An 18,106-nucleotide genomic window follows, 5' to 3' on the forward strand; every position below is an offset into this window, starting at 1 on the left:
GCCCAGTTGCAAACCCCTCACGGCCCACTAGTGGGCAGTGGTCCATAGGTTGGGGACCTCTGCTCTAGACTACAATAACTCTTTGAATACTTTCATAGGGGAATTGATCCCATCACTGTACAACAATCAGCATGAAGAGTGAATGAATATCATTATATATAGGGACCAATTTTACACTGACCTATTAAAACCGGTTAATAAAATAAACAGCCTCTTTTCCAGGCCAAGTTAACATTTCTACGGAGCTAGGTCTGTAGTGCTTGACATTTACCAGTTTTAGCAGTGGATGCCTATACCTTTCTCCCTCTCTATAGGGTACTCCGGGTGAAGATGGACGGCCTGGCCCACCTGGTCCTCAAGGTGCTCGTGGTCAGCCTGGTGTCATGGGTTTCCCAGGCCCCAAAGGTGCTAATGTAAGTGAAGCTGTATTTGACTCTTAGAAGCAGGGCCCAGGCAGGCTTGAAGGGAAATAGGGAGCAAATGTTAGCTGACATTTGGGCAGCTAACAGAAAGGTCTCTTGAGTTCTCCAACTTAGTCAACATTTCCCCTTATTTCCCATACTTTTTCTGCTCTCCCCAATTTGGGTAGTTACCATAGTCCTTTTTTAAAAATACGATTTTGTTATATTTTGAAAGCACGAATAAAAAGTAAACAAGCAAGAAAAAAGAAAGAAAGTAGAAAGGAAAGAATCAACCAAATACAAGATAAAAGTGTGGAAAAAGGAAAGGGGAAAAAAAAGAATGGCTTCTGACTTTCTTTGATACAGCTATAGATAAGAAATACAACCAAATTTTACTCTAAAATTAACAATAGCCTACATTACTTCTATAATCCCATATAATTTAATTATCAAATCCCAAAATCAAAATTATGTTTCTTTTAATTTCTCGCAAAAATTAGCTCATTAACAACTCACCACTGTTGCTTAAACGACAACCAAATAACTCTTCATTACATACCTCACCCTGTTTTCTATAAACTCATGTTTAAACTTTCAGTTCTCCTTATTAATCAGCAGAGTTTTAATATAAATGAACAAAAATACCTAATAACATAAATGTATAGCCCTCTTTTCCATTTACTCTGGGTTTTCTTTCTCTCTCTCTCTTAACAATAAAAACATTACAAAAAAGAAATGAAGGATTTAACATTACCAGAAAATAATCACTCCTTAGTTAGATAACAAAGTTTATCCCATTAGACATTTCCAAAAAAAGTGCACTATTTGGTCCAGATATTTATTCAACATCACCAGAAATAGGAATTAATTATTTAACCATAATCAGATGGTTTACCTGATTTTATATTTTTCCCCTTTTTCTCCCAACTATGCTTAAGTCCTATAAATAAAAAAATTGTCTCCTGGTTTCTTCTTATTTCCTCTTCTCCCAGGTACAGTAGTTACTGTAATCACAAATGAAGGCAAATAGTTACTGTAGTCGTATAAAACACTATATCAGTGGAGAAAAGGTAGGATAGGAGGACACAGAGTTTGAGATGTAGAGGGTCTCCAGGTGGATCTTTTATCTTTCGTAAAATGTGCTTATAAGTTATTTTGTTCATCTTTCTATTTAGGGTGAAGCTGGTAAAGCTGGTGAGAAGGGACTACCTGGTGCTCCTGGACTACGAGTGAGTTTATTCTCTGTCCCTCTACCGTTAAAAATTGTTTAAATACTTTCTCTAAAAAGTTAAAGAACACAGCCACACCTTGTAGTAAAAAATAACTCATATCATCTCAAAGAAGAACCCATCCTCTTCTTGCCTTCTTACTCCACATCTGTATAAGGCAGATGTTAGCAGAGATCCTAAGTACTGAGATGCAGTGATGAGAGGCTTTGGGAAGTAATTCTCACGACCAACTATGCAAACAAATCAGTGCTGTGGCACAGAAGCACATTAAATCTAGTTATACAAACTCAGTGTTGCGTTTTTCTCCATGTAAGTAAAACTGTTCTTTGTTCTTTTAAGTTTCCCGCAAATGTATTCACAAGGATGCTCATCAACCCAATTTCTAACAATGAAACATTAGTTTGCTAGAATTATCTGGAAAGGCATGCAGAACCTTGAACTATTTTGAAAAATAATTTTGTTTGTTCAGAGTTGCACTATTGGAAGACTTATGCACATAATAATTATGCATATGCTTTAGAAGCCTCAAAATATAGATGCATGTCTCTTTCCTTTCACTTATGTACAGAGCAGCCAATGCACACATGTACAGTGTTGAAGTGCATCTGTGCTACGCTTCTATAATTGCTAGGTGCACACACTGGAGTGCCTGCTACCTTCAGCAAGGAGGGGCAAGAAGGAACAATCCTAGATTTTTCCAAAAGTTACACATTTTACTCCATTTTGACAAACCTTGACATATTTGTCTGGCCAAACATTTTTCTCTTTGAGAATTATTAAAAGTACAGCATGTAGAAATTCCAGAAATATGTATAAAAATGCCCAAAGGACGGTCTTCTTGTTCTTGTTCCTGTTCCTGTTCCTCCTCCTCCTCCTCCTCCTCCTCCTCCTCCTCCTCCTCCTCCTCCTCCTCCTCCTCCTCCTCCTCCTCCTCCTCCTCCTCCTCCTCCTCCTCCTCTTCTTCTTCTTCTTCTTCTTCTTCTTCTTCTTCTTCTTCTTCTTCTTCCTCCCTCTTCCTCCTCCTCCTCCTCCTCCTCTTCTCAGAGCAAGGAATGTTAACTGTTTTTATTCTGGGGTAATGGAAGGAGAATTGACAGTGATCAATGATGGCTTTTTGTCTGCCCCACTTTCTCTCAGGGTCTTCCTGGTAAAGATGGTGAGACAGGAGCAGCTGGACCACCAGGACCTGCTGTGAGTATTTGTTTTCTTTTTATTTTTGAGGGGAGTATGCCATCTACATATTACCTAGATACAAGTATTACAGAAAGGAGGCAAAATCCAAATCCTATCTTTTCTTACGTTTAGGGAGACTGAGCCTTTATGAGGATTGGCGGGATTTCCTATTGGCTTGTTATGATCAGAAAGTGTTTACTCAGCAGATTATTTAAGCAAAGGTCACTGTCCTTCATTGGAGTCAATTAGTTGGGTACAATATTAGTTTCTCATTCATTCTCTTTTATTTGCAGGGCGGGTATTCTGTATGATTTCTTTATTACATTTATAGCTATTTTTTTTCCTGTAAACATCTCAAAGGGTCACATCTTGTTTTCTTCATACTCCACTTTATCCTTGCAAAAGTCTTGTGGGATAGAATAGTCTGAGAGTGACCCATGTTCTTTCAATATGCAGATGAATTTTAATCCAGTCTCCATAATTCATCAAGTGTTGAGCCCTCCGCAGTAGAACGTCCATTTCTATTGCTCATGTTTGCAAATTCTGTGGTTTTGCTATGAAAAATATAAGAGCTCTAACTTATGGATAGAATGTGAATTTTGCAGCCAAGTGGGAAATGAAGCTATGGGAGAAGATGGTGATGATCAAGCAGAACCATAGAATTCATTAGTAATGAGTAATAGAACTTGGCGTTGTACTGCTGAGGGCTCAACACAATAGTTACACAAAGAACATGTAACTAGATTGAAATTCAGGGATTTCCAATAGCTTAGTAGATACATTGATGGTGGGTGGTCCATTATGGAAAAGATTATGAACCCATTTATTAAGACATAACTATAAGTAATCTTTAGGTCATCTCTGATTTTTGCTTACATGAGTTATATCTCTCCACTTCTTGTTAGACTCACAGTGTTGTTGTTGTTATTGATGATGATATTTGCAGGGGGCTGTTGGAGAGAGAGGTGAACAGGGTGCCCCTGGACCATCTGGATTCCAAGTAAGTACAGAAATTCTATTCCAAGCCTTTACTACCATGCTGGAGAACATCCCCCACCCCACCCCACTCCAGTCCTAGCAAGTAAATCTGCTTGTGCAGGGAAGTATAAATAGACACAGGCAGAAGGAAAAGACTACCCAATTCCTGCTGAAAGCACATGAAATCTGTCTATAATATTGAGTTTTATTTGTTCCTCATAGATGTATAGATATTTTCAGGGTTGCATTTGTTGACGATAACTTCCTGCTAACATAATTTTATCAGGTACTAGGGAGGCAACAAGGAAAGTACTATTTTTATTTAGTCTGTCTATCACCTCTTTTCCTGGATTCCTGGCATATCCCAAAGGCTATTTGTCTCACAGTTTGCACAGGGGAAAAAAAACTCTGGAAGAAAGAATGAATGAATGAATGAGGCTGAATTGGGGTTATATATTAATCAGAGATGCTCAGGTAGGCAGATGTAGTTTTGTTGCAGATGTTTGAGAGCCACAACAGGAATGTATCCATAGTTGTCCCATCATCTAGGTAAGGGGATACTATTGTCCAATCTAGTTCATGTTTGATGGTTAACAAATGATTATTCCTTTGGATCTAAAAATCCTCTTCCCTGCACTGGTTCCATTTAGCTGGGGTAGGATGTTACTTCTCGAAGAGGATGAAGTGAGACTTTCTAATACCAAAATAACCTCTTGATTTCAGGGACTTCCAGGCCCCGCAGGCCCTCCAGGTGAAGGTGGAAAACCAGGTGACCAAGTAAGTAATAAATATCAATCCCCATTTAGTACATACAACATAGATACTTACCAGTCCGACATGCATTCTTTCCTACATCTTTTCTATAGGTTCAAAATAGTAGATTGAATTTTCCATTGAGCTTGAGGATAATATATGTACTGTACATCTTTCAGAACGCACTAGTTAAATAGTCTCTAATCATTGAAAGGGTAGTGGTCAGGTGCAACAAAAGAATTCTTCTGAAAAAAGCAACTTTTTGATGGGTGGGGTGGTAACTTGGTCCCTCCTGATCCCAATGGATTATAAATTATTCATTAGCAGCTAAGCCAAACAATAGAATTGCAGAATTCTGCAGTGAAGCTGAGAGGAGTTTCTTATGATATCATTTTTCTGATGAAAAAAATATACTTCATGAAGTGTATTAGTTTGCACTGGGCATTCTGTGTTTGCATGCTGAATATCCCCAGGCTGATAAACTAGTGTCTGTAAGGGATAATATCATAGAGGTTGGAATGGACTGTAGAAAGCATTTCGTTCAATCAACTGCTCAATGCAGGGTCTACTAGAAAATCTCTGCTAGATAACCATCCAACTTATGCTTGAAGCTCTCTAGAAAAGTTAACTGAGTTTGAATGTAGACGCAGTGTGGGGTTTATCTGGCAGCAATCAGAAAAAGCTTGTGGATGTTATATCAGAAATTAAGATTTATGGGTAACATTACTGATATATAATGCTTCCAGTTTTGAATGTGGTGATGGAGGAAGAGTAATAATAATAGAATAATAAAGCTCATCCTCATAATGACATCACCAGCAGAAGAATTAAACAGAATGTTGACTAAAATGTCCCCTGAAAAGCTGCTTATATTCAACCAACAGATTTTCAGTATGAAAAGTAAATTAGATGTTTCAAGGTGCCAAGGAACTTTCTGCTACTCCTAAATAGAAATTACGAATCATTGCTGATATATTCAGTAGGTATTCAGTGCAGGAAGCAATATACATCACTCCAAAATGCTGATATTTGACTTTCGGGTATTCCTAGAACCACTTAACATATTTGTAATAATAGACAGAATCATCATATTGATCAAACTTTTCAACCATGGCCGTGTGTGATCAGAAAGACAAGCAATGTCTCCAGAATATAATTCTCATTATGACTTTGCCTTGTAGAGGTTTCTTTTCCCTCAATATGACCTTAAAAGCAGTGGTGGGATTCAGCCAGTTCGCACCTGTTTGGGAGAACCGGTTGTTAATTTTCTAAGCAGTTCAGAGAACCGGTTGTTGGAAGAAATCTTATTTTGTTTTTTTTCCACTTTACAGGGCTAATCCTGTAAGGAAGGCAGGAAGGAAACATTCTAGTGTTTCTAGCCTAATCTTTATTGCCCTGCTTACAGAAACTGCCTCTCTGGTTAATCCTTATTACATTGTAACAGCTAAGGTGTTACAATGTGAGTGATGTTGAGTTGGACACGCCCACACAGTCACATTACCACCGAGCCATGCCTACTTAGCTGGTCATTAGGGCAGAGAACCAGTTGTTAAATTATTTGAATCCCAACCCTGCTTAAAAGTAATGTTTAAAAGTGAAAAAGCTGAAAAGATGTTCATCCAAATTAAAAGTTAATGTGTGAGTTGAATTATTCTTCACCTGGATCTATGGATTTTGTTTTTTTAGCTTGCCATATTTCTTAATGGCTAATAGGGAGACGTGCAAGTTTTAGGAAGGTACGTTAGTAGCTTCTTCCCCTCTCCTTCTGTTTTTAACTCTTTTGTTTTGTTTTCAGGGTGTTCCTGGAGAAGCTGGTACTCCTGGTCTCGTTGGTCCCAGAGTAAGTCACCTACAGTTCAATTTGAGCCCCTGAACTTACTCATAAGTGGAGCTGCTGAAACAGCAGCTTGGCTCACTACTTATCTGTATAGAATCTCAATGGCACTAAGGAAAATCTCTCCCTTCTAGGGTGAACGTGGCTTCCCAGGAGAACGTGGACCTGCAGGTGCCCAAGGCTTGGCTGGTGGTCGAGGACTTCCTGGTACCCCTGGTACTGATGGACCCAAGGTAGGCTGCTTCTTTGCCTTATTTTCTTACTGTGTAATGAAGCTGATACGTTTTGCTGCCTAGTGACTGCCAACCCTCCCCCCCCACACACACAAAAGGCATTGGACTCTTCCCCAGCCTGGTGCCCACCAGAAGTGTTTAATCAAATCCCACAATGCTTTGGTGGATTGGATGTTGAAATCCAGCACATCTGGAAAGCACCAGGTTGGAGAAGACCACTTCAGTTCTCTGCAATTTTTTGCCAAGTTTGCCATTGCTTCCCTTCTAGGGCTGAGAGAGAGATAGCCTGGCCCAGGGTAACCTAGCTGGCTTTATGCCTAAGGCAGGACTACAACTCCCACGTCCTAGCTTGTTGCTTTAACCACTACATCAAGCTGGCTCTCCTCTGACTATTATCTAGTGCAGTTCCATGTTGTAACCTATATTGCTTTTCTTCCCTAGGGTGCAGCTGGTCCTGCTGGGCCACCTGGAGCCCAAGGCCCCCCAGGTCTGCAGGGAATGCCTGGTGAGAGAGGAGCTGGAGGTATTCCTGGACCAAAGGGAGACAGGGTAAGTAGTAGCAATTTTCCATAAAATTTCATAGCACCATATTTTCAAGAGTTGGAGTTGCTGTTTTTTTTTTTTTAAGTGTTGGGTTTTGTTTAGTTGCTTATAATGTTTTTTTTTAATTCTCCCCAGTTTCCTGTGTTTTTTCTTCTTTAGTTTTTTTAAATTCTTTCTATAGTTTAATAAAATGTTTTTAAAATATATCTTCATTTTAAAAAAAGGTTAGGTGTTTTAATTATGGATTTTTATTTACAGTGGCATTATAGTAGAATGGAATGGAATGGAATGGAATGGAATGGAATGGAATGGAATGGAATGGAATGGAATAGAGTAGAGTAGAGTAGAGTAGAATAGAATAGAATAGAATAGAATAGAATAGAATAGAATAGAATAGAATAGAATAGAATAGAATAGAATAGAATAGAACAGAACAACAGAACAGAACTCTTTATTGGCCAAGTGTGATTGGACACACAAGGAATAGTTATATTGCTGTTTAATTTGTATGTTTTTTTAAAATAATAACACTATGTTTTTTAAATAAATGTTGTCATTTTTCTTAAAGTTTCGTAAAATTAAACAATAGACAACAGCAGAAAATCGCAATCTAAGGGATCAGAGTTCCAAGTTGATATGGGCTACTTACAGTCATTATTTCTTTGGTATTTTCCCAACAGGGTGATGCTGGTGAGAAAGGCCCAGAAGGTGCTCCTGGCAAAGATGGCAGCCGAGTATGTCCACAGCAGAAATCAGTTTCTCTTCTCTTAAGGCAGCAACATTTTTAGTTAATGAAATAAGTGGATGGCTGGTGGGGAGGGGGAATATGTAACATATTGGTCTATAATCCTAGACTTTCGTTAGCGCCAAGCTCCAGAGAACCTTGACAATAACTATTAATCTAACAGAGAGCTTAATTAAAATAGATTAAACTGCAGGATATTCTAATACTGTTAAAGCTGGGGTGTGCTTGCATGTGTGTTTATGTCTATGTTGGTGTGTGTGATGAAGCTTCTCTTACTGAGTGAGATATTCTTACTGAGCAAGTCTTCTCGCCCTTTTCAGAGTCAGCCCTCCTTACCATCCAACCGCCCTTAGATAATTTACTCCGGTGTTGTCCTGTGTTTTCTTTAGGCAAGAGGATACAGTCTGTGATGGTAGCACCTTGTTTTCTCCAATGGAGAGAAGACCCAAATCCCTAATCAAGGATCAATTTTAAAAAAAGGCTTAGTTAAGGTTTAAAGCTTTAGAATTAAGTCATAAGTGCTTAGCTTGCTAAACTGTAACCCCAAGTGTATTATGGGACAAAGGCATAAGGGGTCCATTGCCCAGTGTGTTCAATGAAGGCACATCGGCAATGGACCCAAGTATTGAATTGGGACACTAGGAAGATACAGGCTGTGGTGGTAACATCTCATCTTCTCCTTTATGGAGGAATGGCAGCAGGAGGTGGGAGCTTTTATGGACAACATCCTGGACTCCCAATCAAAGCCTTTTATTTTCATGCTGTTCTGACCTAGGCTTCCCAAGATCATGAAGCAGGCTCCTCATCCCGATAAAACCTCTTTTATATAGATTAAATGGAATTCCCCTCCAGCAAAGTCCCGGCAAACAGTCTTTCATGAGATTTCACAACTACAGACCTTTATCAGGCTTGGAGAGTGGCCAGGCCGATATCTTCCAAACGCCTGTAGCAGCAATTACTTGGCAAGAAGTCAGGAACAGATCTTCACCCTAATGAATTGAACTAATTGTCTCCTGCAAACTCCACTCCCCTTTCGCTCCTTTTTATTCCCTATGGGAGGGGCCACTCACCGTCCACCTGTGCCTTTACTCCTGAGTCGGCCCTTGTTCCTTAGCTGTTCCCTTCTCCTGGCAACTCTGTGCATGCGCACATCGGGAACAGGCTCCAGCTGTTCTTCTGCCCCACTGATATCTGACTCCGAAGGCAGCTGATAACTGTCGGACAGCCCTGGCCTCATCTCTGCCTCCGACACAGAACACTCATCAGAACCTTCCCCAGATTCCAGGACTGGCCCATGTTCCTCCCCAACCTCCTCACTGTCTGAGTCAGCCATCAGCTCCGTTGGCGGGCCACAACACATGTTTTCCAATATGCTGAACTAGATGGAGGATCGAAGTTGGCCATGAACAGGATTTAGTTCCCAAATCTTGTTCAGTATTTTACTGCCATGGTGATGTTGCAGCTGAATGGCCTCTGTTCATTCCTTAACTGTATTAGATAACGCGATATGGAAGGAAACAGAGGCAGGAAGGAACCATGGTGGACTCAGCCCGAGATCCAAACCCACATACTGTGGTTGAAATGCTAACAGTATTAAATTAGAAAAAGGCTGGGAATAACTAGCTAAGAAAAATGTTTACCATTCTATTTTCTAGTGGGCCATTAGATCAGGCGGAGGAACACTGACGGCGCTATAGAAAAATCAATATAACTTGATCGAAGCATTGTGTTTTGTGCAATTTACGTGTGTGGAATGGCTTTGAATTGTAAAATAAATGGGCAGATTCAAGGAAAAAGGGTGAAATGGATGAAGGAAGTCACTAGTTTGATTTGGACCTATTTTAATTTAATAGGTGAGGATATGAACACAAGGTTGGGATACCTTTGATCTTGCTTTGTATCAGCATATCTAACTCTTTATTTTCTCCATTGTCAGGGCTTGAGTGGTCCCATTGGTCCTACCGGTCCTGCTGGCCCTAGTGGAGAGAAGGTAAGAGGTCCTGTCTCTTGTTAGGTCATGTGGCAGGTAGACAGCTAGAGGCCACATGTAAATTCTCTAAATAGTTCTGCTTCGACAGTAATGTTTCAGGGGTGGGTTCTACTTACTTTTACTACCGGTTCGCAATTGATCGCACGTGCGTGCTTTGCTCGCACATGCGCATATCGCCTATGATGACATCCGGGGCAGTGGGCGGAGCCTCCCGCTGGTTTTACTACTGGTTCTTGCGAACTGGTCCGAACCGGGGGCAACCCACCACTGTAATGTTTCCTATCACCCGGCATTGAGAATTTGGGGTGTGACTGTGGATTAGCAATAGCACTTAGACTGATATGTAGCTTCACAGTGCTTTACAGCCCTCTCTAAGCAGTTTACAGAGTCAGCCTATTGCCCCCAACAATCTGGGTCCTCATTTTACTGACCTTGGAAGGATGGAAGGCTGAGTCAACCCTGAGCCGGTGAGAATCGAACTGCTGGCAGTTGGCAGAATTAGCCTGCAGTACTGCATTCTATCCACTGCGCCACCACAAGTCTTTTTAAAGTGCCTTAATAGCTATTTCTATGCCTTTGAGGAGCCTTAGAAACTATTCTTTATGACAAAAAGTATAAATGGAACAGTAAACACAATAAGAAGTTACATTAGCTATGCTTTAGATCCAGATCTAGATCCAGAGAGATGAGGAAAACATGGGGGAGGAAGTATCAATTTGGTTTCATAAGTTTAGAATTGTACTGATAACCCTGTCATGTTTACATTGATGGACTTATTGATTTCTTGTGCATCTGAATTTCCTCGCTTCCTGGGGTTTAGGAAGAAACCAGAATCAGAAGTTCTAGCAATGAGGACTATTCAGTAGGAAGAACACGTTGCTAATGATCTATTTACTTTGGCTCTTTTGTTGTCCTGCTCAGTGGAATCCATTTATCTTCTATCCTTAGTTAGTTTGGCTGGTCTCCACAGTGTATGCAACTCTCAGCCAGTTTCCCCCTACTATACCGGCACGGTTTACAATACAATCGTGACATGAGCAAGAATTGTCTTCTTGTTCTTAATTCCTTGTGGTGCCCAATGGTTTAGTTGCTCTGTTAAATAAATTAACTAGCAAAATATTAAAAGTGTAATTATACAGTACAGGTCGTCCTCAACTTACAACCGCAATTCAGCCCAGAATTTATGTTGAAATTTGTTAAGTGAGATTTGCCCCATTTTACCACTTTCCTTGCCACATTTCTTAAGTGAATCACTGAAGTTATTAAATTAGTCACACGGTTGTTAAGTGCCTTCCCCATTGTCTTTGCTTGTCAGAAGGTCGCAAAAGGGGATCACGTGACCCCAGGACACTGCAACCGTCATAAATATGAACCAGCTGTCAAGCATCCAAATGTAAATTACGTGACCATGGGGATGCTGCAACGGTCATAAGTGTGAAAAACAGTCATAAGTCAGTTTTTCTCAGTGCCGTTGTAACTTTGAACAGTCACTAAACAAGCTGTTGTAAGTCGAGGACTACCTGTTAATGCGTCTTCTGATCATATTAAGAAAACTCAGCACCATTCATCCTACCAGCCATTTAATCTCATATTGTGTTCTGAGCTACCGCCTTTGGCAATGGCGGAAGAGATTCTCTTTCAGCAACAAACACTCCATGATCTTATTTTCATCTTCTTTCTGTCCCTGCAGGGTGAATCAGGTCCCCCTGGCCCAAGTGGAGCTGCTGGTACTCGGGGTGCCCCTGTAAGTTTGCTCTCGTTGTGAAACCTTCCAGTGAAGTTTGTTGGGGTGAACGGGGGAAAGAGATTCAGGTTGGCCCACATCATTATAGAAATCCTAATAGGAAACTATTGAAACGCCTATGGGTAGCATAGGGACAAATGTAGATGTACTTTTATGGAATTGTTTCCCATATGAAGAGAAAATTGGCTCCCTTTCCCCCCAATTGCACTATGTAGAGATCAACTCGGAAGGCTCTGGCTGTTCTGATTAGCATCTACCAGTAGAAAAGCCCATTAGAGACTAGCTGATAATTCATGAATTTCTCCAAGCTGTAGAAAGGAAAAGCTGCTCACTCTTGTTATTAATGCAGAATAGCAACAGTGTCTAAAAAAGAACACCACAGTGCTGCAGAGCTACCCTGTGGGCTGTTCTGAAAAGATAATTTGCAAGATCTCCGAGAATATCTTAGGAAACAATGTATTCCTAAAAAATTGCTTTATAATGTCTGAGCCGTAGGAAGCATATCTGTTGGGTCACAGCAGCCTTATTACAGATCCCATTGTCTGTGGAACAGCTGGAGAGATCCTATCCCCGGACTAGTCTCTAGAAAACAGAACTGCCCCTGCAGCTAAAGAAATTGGCCAGCTATGGTGTGGTTGAGCTCTGTGACTTCGGCTCCTTTCCATTCCCGACTGCTCTTTCTGTTTTAGGGTGAGCGTGGAGAAACTGGACCTCCTGGCCCCGCTGGGTTTGCTGGCCCCCCTGTGAGTATCGCATGACAGTTCCAATCTGTCACACTTCTGTATTATTAAATGGTCCACGAAGTCTAATCATTGTGGATTCTCCCTCCCCCCCGCCTCTCCCACTTTTCTCCCCAATGCAGGGTGCCGATGGTCAGCCTGGTGCTAAAGGCGAGCAAGGTGGATCTGGCCAGAAAGGAGATGCTGGATCCCCTGGTCCACAAGGGCCATCTGGTGCTCCCGGTCCACAGGTCAGTGAAACCACTTCCTGAATTGAAAGTGTGTGTGTGTGCGCGCACACACACAGAATTTGTAAAGCAGGGATTTTCCAGTTGCTAACCCAAAAGTGCACACAGGTTTAACACATTGTCCATGAAGTCATGAAGAGGGACACGGTGGCTCAATGGCTAAGATGCTGAGCTTGTCAATCAGAAAGGTTGGCAGTTCGGCAGTTCGAATCCCTAGTGCTGTGTAACGGGGTGAGCTCCCGTTACTTGTCCCAGCTTCTGCCAACCTAGCAGTTCGAAAGCACGTAAAAATGCAAGTAGAAAAATAGGGACCACCTTTGGTGGGAAGGTAACAGCGTTCCGTGCACCTTTGGCGTTTAGTCATGCTGGCCAAATGACCATGGAGACATCTTCGGACAGTGCTGGCTCCTCAGCTTTGAAACAGAGATGAGCACTGCCCCCTAGAGTCGGGAACGACTAGCACATATATGCGAGGGAACCTTTACCTTTACCATGAAGTTAGTACTATATCCAACAGCACCACAGGCATAGCTTCTGAATGCTGGGAGATCTCTCAGAGGGGGTGGAAGAACTGGGGTAGTTGCTGCTGAACAAAATGATGATACATAGACTAGTGATGAAAGGTGCATGAAAAACATCCCGATTTCCTGTTGTCATTTTGCTTTTTAACAGGGTCCAACTGGTGTGACAGGTCCAAAAGGAGCTCGTGGTGCACAAGGACCCCCAGTGAGTATTTGGGAATCAATTGCTTTTTTTTCCCCATGCAGCCCAAAAGCATAGCGTTAATGCTCATTGTTCACAGCTTTCCTTTATGGCATCCCTACTACTAGTGTGAATGAGATGTGCTGTGACACCGTTCTTTAAAATGATGTGGGTAACGATAAGGGGAATTATCCGCTATGTAGATGAACAGTGCATATTGGAGAATTCAAGTCAATGGTTATTCCGCTTGGCTTTGTAGCTGGTATCTGAAGAATAACCTCAGGGGACACCCTTTCCACTTTTATTCTAACCTATGTCAAAACAGATGTCCGGAGATGAATGAAAATGCAGCTTCAAGACAAAAAAGGATTCCACATCCTATTGTTGACTCTTTATCTTATTGTGTACAAAAATAATGGTAGCACAAAAAGATGCTTTACCGATGTCATGTCACAGTTGCCCGCTAGATGGCAATACTGCTCAATCTGAACTGATCTAAAAAAAAAAATCTAAGCAGTGTTAGACTTGATTAAATATTTAGGACAGGGGTCAGCAACCTGCGGCTCTGGAGCCACATGTGGCTCTTTCACCCCTCTGCTACCGCTCTGTCACTCAAAATATGCGTCACAACCGCCAATGTGCGGGACCTGACGGCAAACAATTTACTGAGCTTTTCAACCCCCGGTAGGCCAACCATGGATAAATCCAAAAAAAGAAAAGTTTCAAAAGAAAACAGAATGTTTAGTTCAGCTACATATGCTAGTTTTCTGGCCACTCAAGAAATAGTCAGGCACGGGAAGGGTTTTGTGGCTCCCGGTGCTTTCTTTTCTGTGGGAAATGGGTCCAAATGGCTCTTTGAGTGTTTAAGGTTGCAGACCCCTGATTTAGGAGGAGGCTGTGGGCCTGTTAAAAACCATCCCAAAAAAAGATAATCACAAACAACCTGGATTGTGATTTAAAAATAATACCCTACCTTAATATACCATCAAGTGAGAGGTTTATCTTTAATCCTGCCTTTGGATTTTAGGTTACTGCAAGTTAATGTAAATCAGCCACCCCACTCCCAATCTTTGTATTCCCAGCATGTTGACTCATAAATTCCATCATAGTTCTGATGGCTGGAATGGGAGTAATCTTTTTCCTTCCCCTGGAGAGAGTTGTATTGGGTGTCTTTTGGTGTCATTATGCTCAGCATTTCATAGTGCATGTCTTACAGGACATGTCTTCGTTATGTTTTTCTTAAGACAATAAAGTCACTGTCCTTGCTGGTCTCCAGGCTGACCTTAGAAGATGCAAATGAGTCAAATCAATAGGAGATGCTTTTATTAATCACTCTTTCTCGGGAAGCAGCAAATTATACCTTTACCTTGTAGAAAAGAGAAGATTGCAACTCAGTCTGTACCCATCTGTGAACTAATTGTCTTGCCAGATGCTTTTAGTGAACGTGGATGTTCTGATGGGCTGCAAATTAGAGCAAAAAAATATTTCAATTTAATACCCTTGTACAGTACAGTGCCCACAAAACCTTATATTGCCTAAGGTTCTCTGCCTCATCTGACTTTCTAATGTTCTTTTTTTTTTTAAATTAAACATGAAGTGAAATGGGAAGCAGTCATGCTGCAAAGCAAACTGTCAGCATAATATTTATTTCGAAGAGTATTTGGAAATATACATCCCCATTAGCATTTTTAGGAAATAAAAATGCCTGATAGCCAAAGGCTAGTGCTTCTTTGGAAGTATGCCCACCTCCCATTCCTTCAGGACAAAGAAGACCATGTACCATGTCCCTCCAGGAGAAACATAAAGGATAGATACGGATAGCTTCCCTTCTCCTTAAAACTTATTTTGTAACTAGTCCCACCTAGCAGGGCAATCTTTGTGTGAGACCACCTATGACCTACCCAGGGTGTCCAGCAAGTAAAAAAAAAAATCTACCTGCTTCTGAATTAAAAAAATATTGGTTGGGGATTTGGGATTAGTTTTCCTAAATCTACTAGGAAATGTGTTTAGTAGACTTAGTCTGTTAATGGAATTAACACAAACAAGCAATCTGCCATTTATATCTCCTGAAAGTGCTAGTCCCCTCCATCCAAATTTGGAAGGAAGCACATCCCTTCTTCCTTATTGTAAATGCCAGCAGGGCCATATAGGTCTTCCTTAGAATATCTGCCCCAGGGGTGAAATGCTCCCGGTTTGGACCAGACCGACTGATCTGGTAGCGATGGCACTGGGTGGTTTGAAGAACCGGTAGCAAAAATCCCTGTACCACCCAGGGCCCAGCTGAGCGGTGCGATCATCAGAGGCTGTTTTTTTTTTATTTTAAAAACATTTTTTCTACAACCTCTTCCGCTGAAAAAATGCTTTTAAAAGTAAAAAAAAAAGCCTCTGATGATTGTGTGGCTCAGCTGGGATCGTAAGAGGCTTTTAAAAGCATTTTTTCTGCAACCTCTTCAGCCGAAGAGGTTGTGGGGGGGGGGGAATGCTTTTAAAAGCCTCTGGCGATCCCAGCTGAGTAGCCTGATCGTCAGAGGCTTTTAAAAGCATTTATTTACAACCTCTTTGGCAGAAGAAGTTGTAGAAAAAATGTTTTTAAAAGTAAAAAAAAAAGAGTTGGCCATGCCCACCCAGTCACATTACCCCCCCATCAAGCCATGCCTACAGAACCGGTAGTAACAAATTTTACATTTCACCACTGATCTGCCCTCTGTCTGATCCTCAGAATCCAAAAGGATTTTTTTCCTTTTAAAAAGAAAAAAAAAAGAATGTATTGCATGTCCTTATATATGAATGTCTTGCATCCTGCAGTTCCTCCAAGGACTTAAGATAACCTTTTTTGGGATGACCCCTCATTTTGTCCTCATAACAGCAACCATGTGGGATTGGTTAGACTGAGGTAATATGATTGGCTCAGAGTCACCCAGTGAACTCCGTGACTGTATGGAGATCTTCCCATCTCTATCCCAACAGGATACGCTTTCCGCCAAATTTCTGAGGCATATTACTGAAATTAAACCTTATTTCTCGAGAAATAGGCAGAAAATCAAGAGGAAGGTTCTTCACCACTTGTTTGTCAGTGTGTTAAATGCTGCTTGTTGAGGTGTTCGGCTTATGATATCTTATTTCTTTTCTAGGGCGCCACCGGATTCCCTGGTGCAGCAGGACGGGTTGGACCACCTGGTCCCAATGTGAGTTCTTCGTTGTCTGCCATTGTTTTGTTGTTGTTGTTTTTTCATTTTAATATCAGCAGTGTAGGAAGAAGAATGATATGTATATATAGAAAAGCACAAGCTCTCTTTCCCAGCTTCAACCATTTTACGGTACTGAAATGATGGTTCAAAGTTTCGAAGGTTCCAACAGGAAACAAAATGAAACATAATTTAACTTGCTTTAACAGAGGAACGCAGTGGCTCAGTGGCTAAGACACTGAGCTTGTCGATCAAAAGGTCGGCAGTTCAGCGGTTCGAATCCCTAGTGCCGCGTAATGGGGTGAGCTCCCATTACTTGTCCCAGCTTCTGCCAACTTAACAGTTCGAAAGCATATAAAAAATGGTGGGAAGGCAACAGCATTCTGTGCGCCTTTGGCGTTTAGTCATGCCAGCCACATGACCACGGAGACGTCTTCAGACAGCGCTGGCTCTTCGGCTTTGAAATGGAGATGAGCACCGCCCTCTAGAGTCGGGAACGACTAGCACATATGTGCAAGGGGAACCTTTACCTTACCTTAACTTGCTTATGAGGATAAAATTAGAATCCCATTTTTTAAAAAAGCTTGCCATGTTGCGTAGGTTGGTTCAGATTAATACAATAAAACAAAATATTGAAGGAGGAGAAATTACATATTCATATATTTAAATGTATTGGTTGCAAAGTTCCAATTGACTTTGATGAGTTTCTTCTTCGCTGGCTTTTCTTCAGAGAAAAAAACCATTGTAGGCTTTATATCAGTAGAGGGAGCTGTAGCACTGAAAAAGAGTGCCAAATGCCATTGTCTGTCCTGATTCCTGTGACAAAAGATGTGTCTGCTAGTTGTGATCTCTCAGACTTTACAGTCATCTGAGTTCTGGTTGCACGGCAACAATGAAAGCTGTAGAAAACAATTCAGAAACAATTTCCACTGACTTTTAGATGAGCCAATCATAGAGAGGGAAAAATGAATCCCTCTTAATGACGGAAGTAACACTTGCTGAATTAGCAGGATGGAAGAAGTATGCAAGGTCATGTTATAAAAGAGAAATTGTAGGCTTGATAGCTTTTGTGATTCTGGCCATGCCTATGAGCTTCTGGCAAAAAAATGGCATTTCCAGGAATCCATCCTTATTTCTAGGTTCTGATGGGTTTTAGACAAATAGAGAAATACTATACAATTTTAAGAGAGTATTGTTCCTTCCTTCCTTTTGAAAAATCCCAACTCTCATTATAAGCCACCTCAAACTATAATGTCCCATAAATAAACAGCTGCTCATTCTTTTCTATGCAAGTTAGGCGTGTTTTCTCTGAAAGGCATTCGTTTTTATATAAGAGATCGGGGTGGTTGCTTGATTCCTCAAACTACTCCAACTCATGTACATTTCTTTTTATTAAGATGGTTTATGATTTAGAATTAGAATGAATGAGCTAGAAGGGATCTTGGAGGTCTTCTAATCCAGCCCCCTGCTCAAGCAGGAGAACCTATACTATTTCAGATAAGTGGCTGTCTAGATTCTTCTTAAAAAGTGATGGAGCGCCCACAATTTCTGGAGGCAAACTTGCCACTGGTTAATTGTCCTCAGTATTAAGCAGTTTCTCCTTAATTTCAGATTGCTTCTCTCTTTGAT

At 41.1% G+C, this 18,106-nt stretch overlaps 1 protein-coding gene across 1 annotated transcript in view; it reads left to right on the forward strand.

The window, feature by feature from the left end:
- Positions 1-18,106, forward strand: part of COL2A1 (collagen type II alpha 1 chain) — an 89,017-nt gene that overhangs the window by 53,836 nt on the left and 17,075 nt on the right. The window contains exons 27-41 of the mRNA XM_070934977.1: positions 315-413; positions 1,577-1,630; positions 2,768-2,821; positions 3,750-3,803; positions 4,505-4,558; positions 6,330-6,374; positions 6,503-6,601; positions 7,043-7,150; positions 7,825-7,878; positions 9,826-9,879; positions 11,570-11,623; positions 12,313-12,366; positions 12,486-12,593; positions 13,263-13,316; positions 16,424-16,477. Coding sequence (XP_070791078.1) covers positions 315-413; positions 1,577-1,630; positions 2,768-2,821; positions 3,750-3,803; positions 4,505-4,558; positions 6,330-6,374; positions 6,503-6,601; positions 7,043-7,150; positions 7,825-7,878; positions 9,826-9,879; positions 11,570-11,623; positions 12,313-12,366; positions 12,486-12,593; positions 13,263-13,316; positions 16,424-16,477 — 999 coding nt within the window. The remainder of the gene's footprint in view (positions 1-314; positions 414-1,576; positions 1,631-2,767; positions 2,822-3,749; positions 3,804-4,504; positions 4,559-6,329; positions 6,375-6,502; positions 6,602-7,042; positions 7,151-7,824; positions 7,879-9,825; positions 9,880-11,569; positions 11,624-12,312; positions 12,367-12,485; positions 12,594-13,262; positions 13,317-16,423; positions 16,478-18,106) is intronic.

The sequence above is a fragment of the Pituophis catenifer genome, unplaced genomic scaffold (genome assembly GCF_029215685.1).
Source record: "Pituophis catenifer annectens isolate HBS135680 unplaced genomic scaffold, rPitCat1.0.hap2 SCAF_2, whole genome shotgun sequence".
Classification (NCBI taxonomy): domain Eukaryota; kingdom Metazoa; phylum Chordata; class Lepidosauria; order Squamata; family Colubridae; genus Pituophis; species Pituophis catenifer.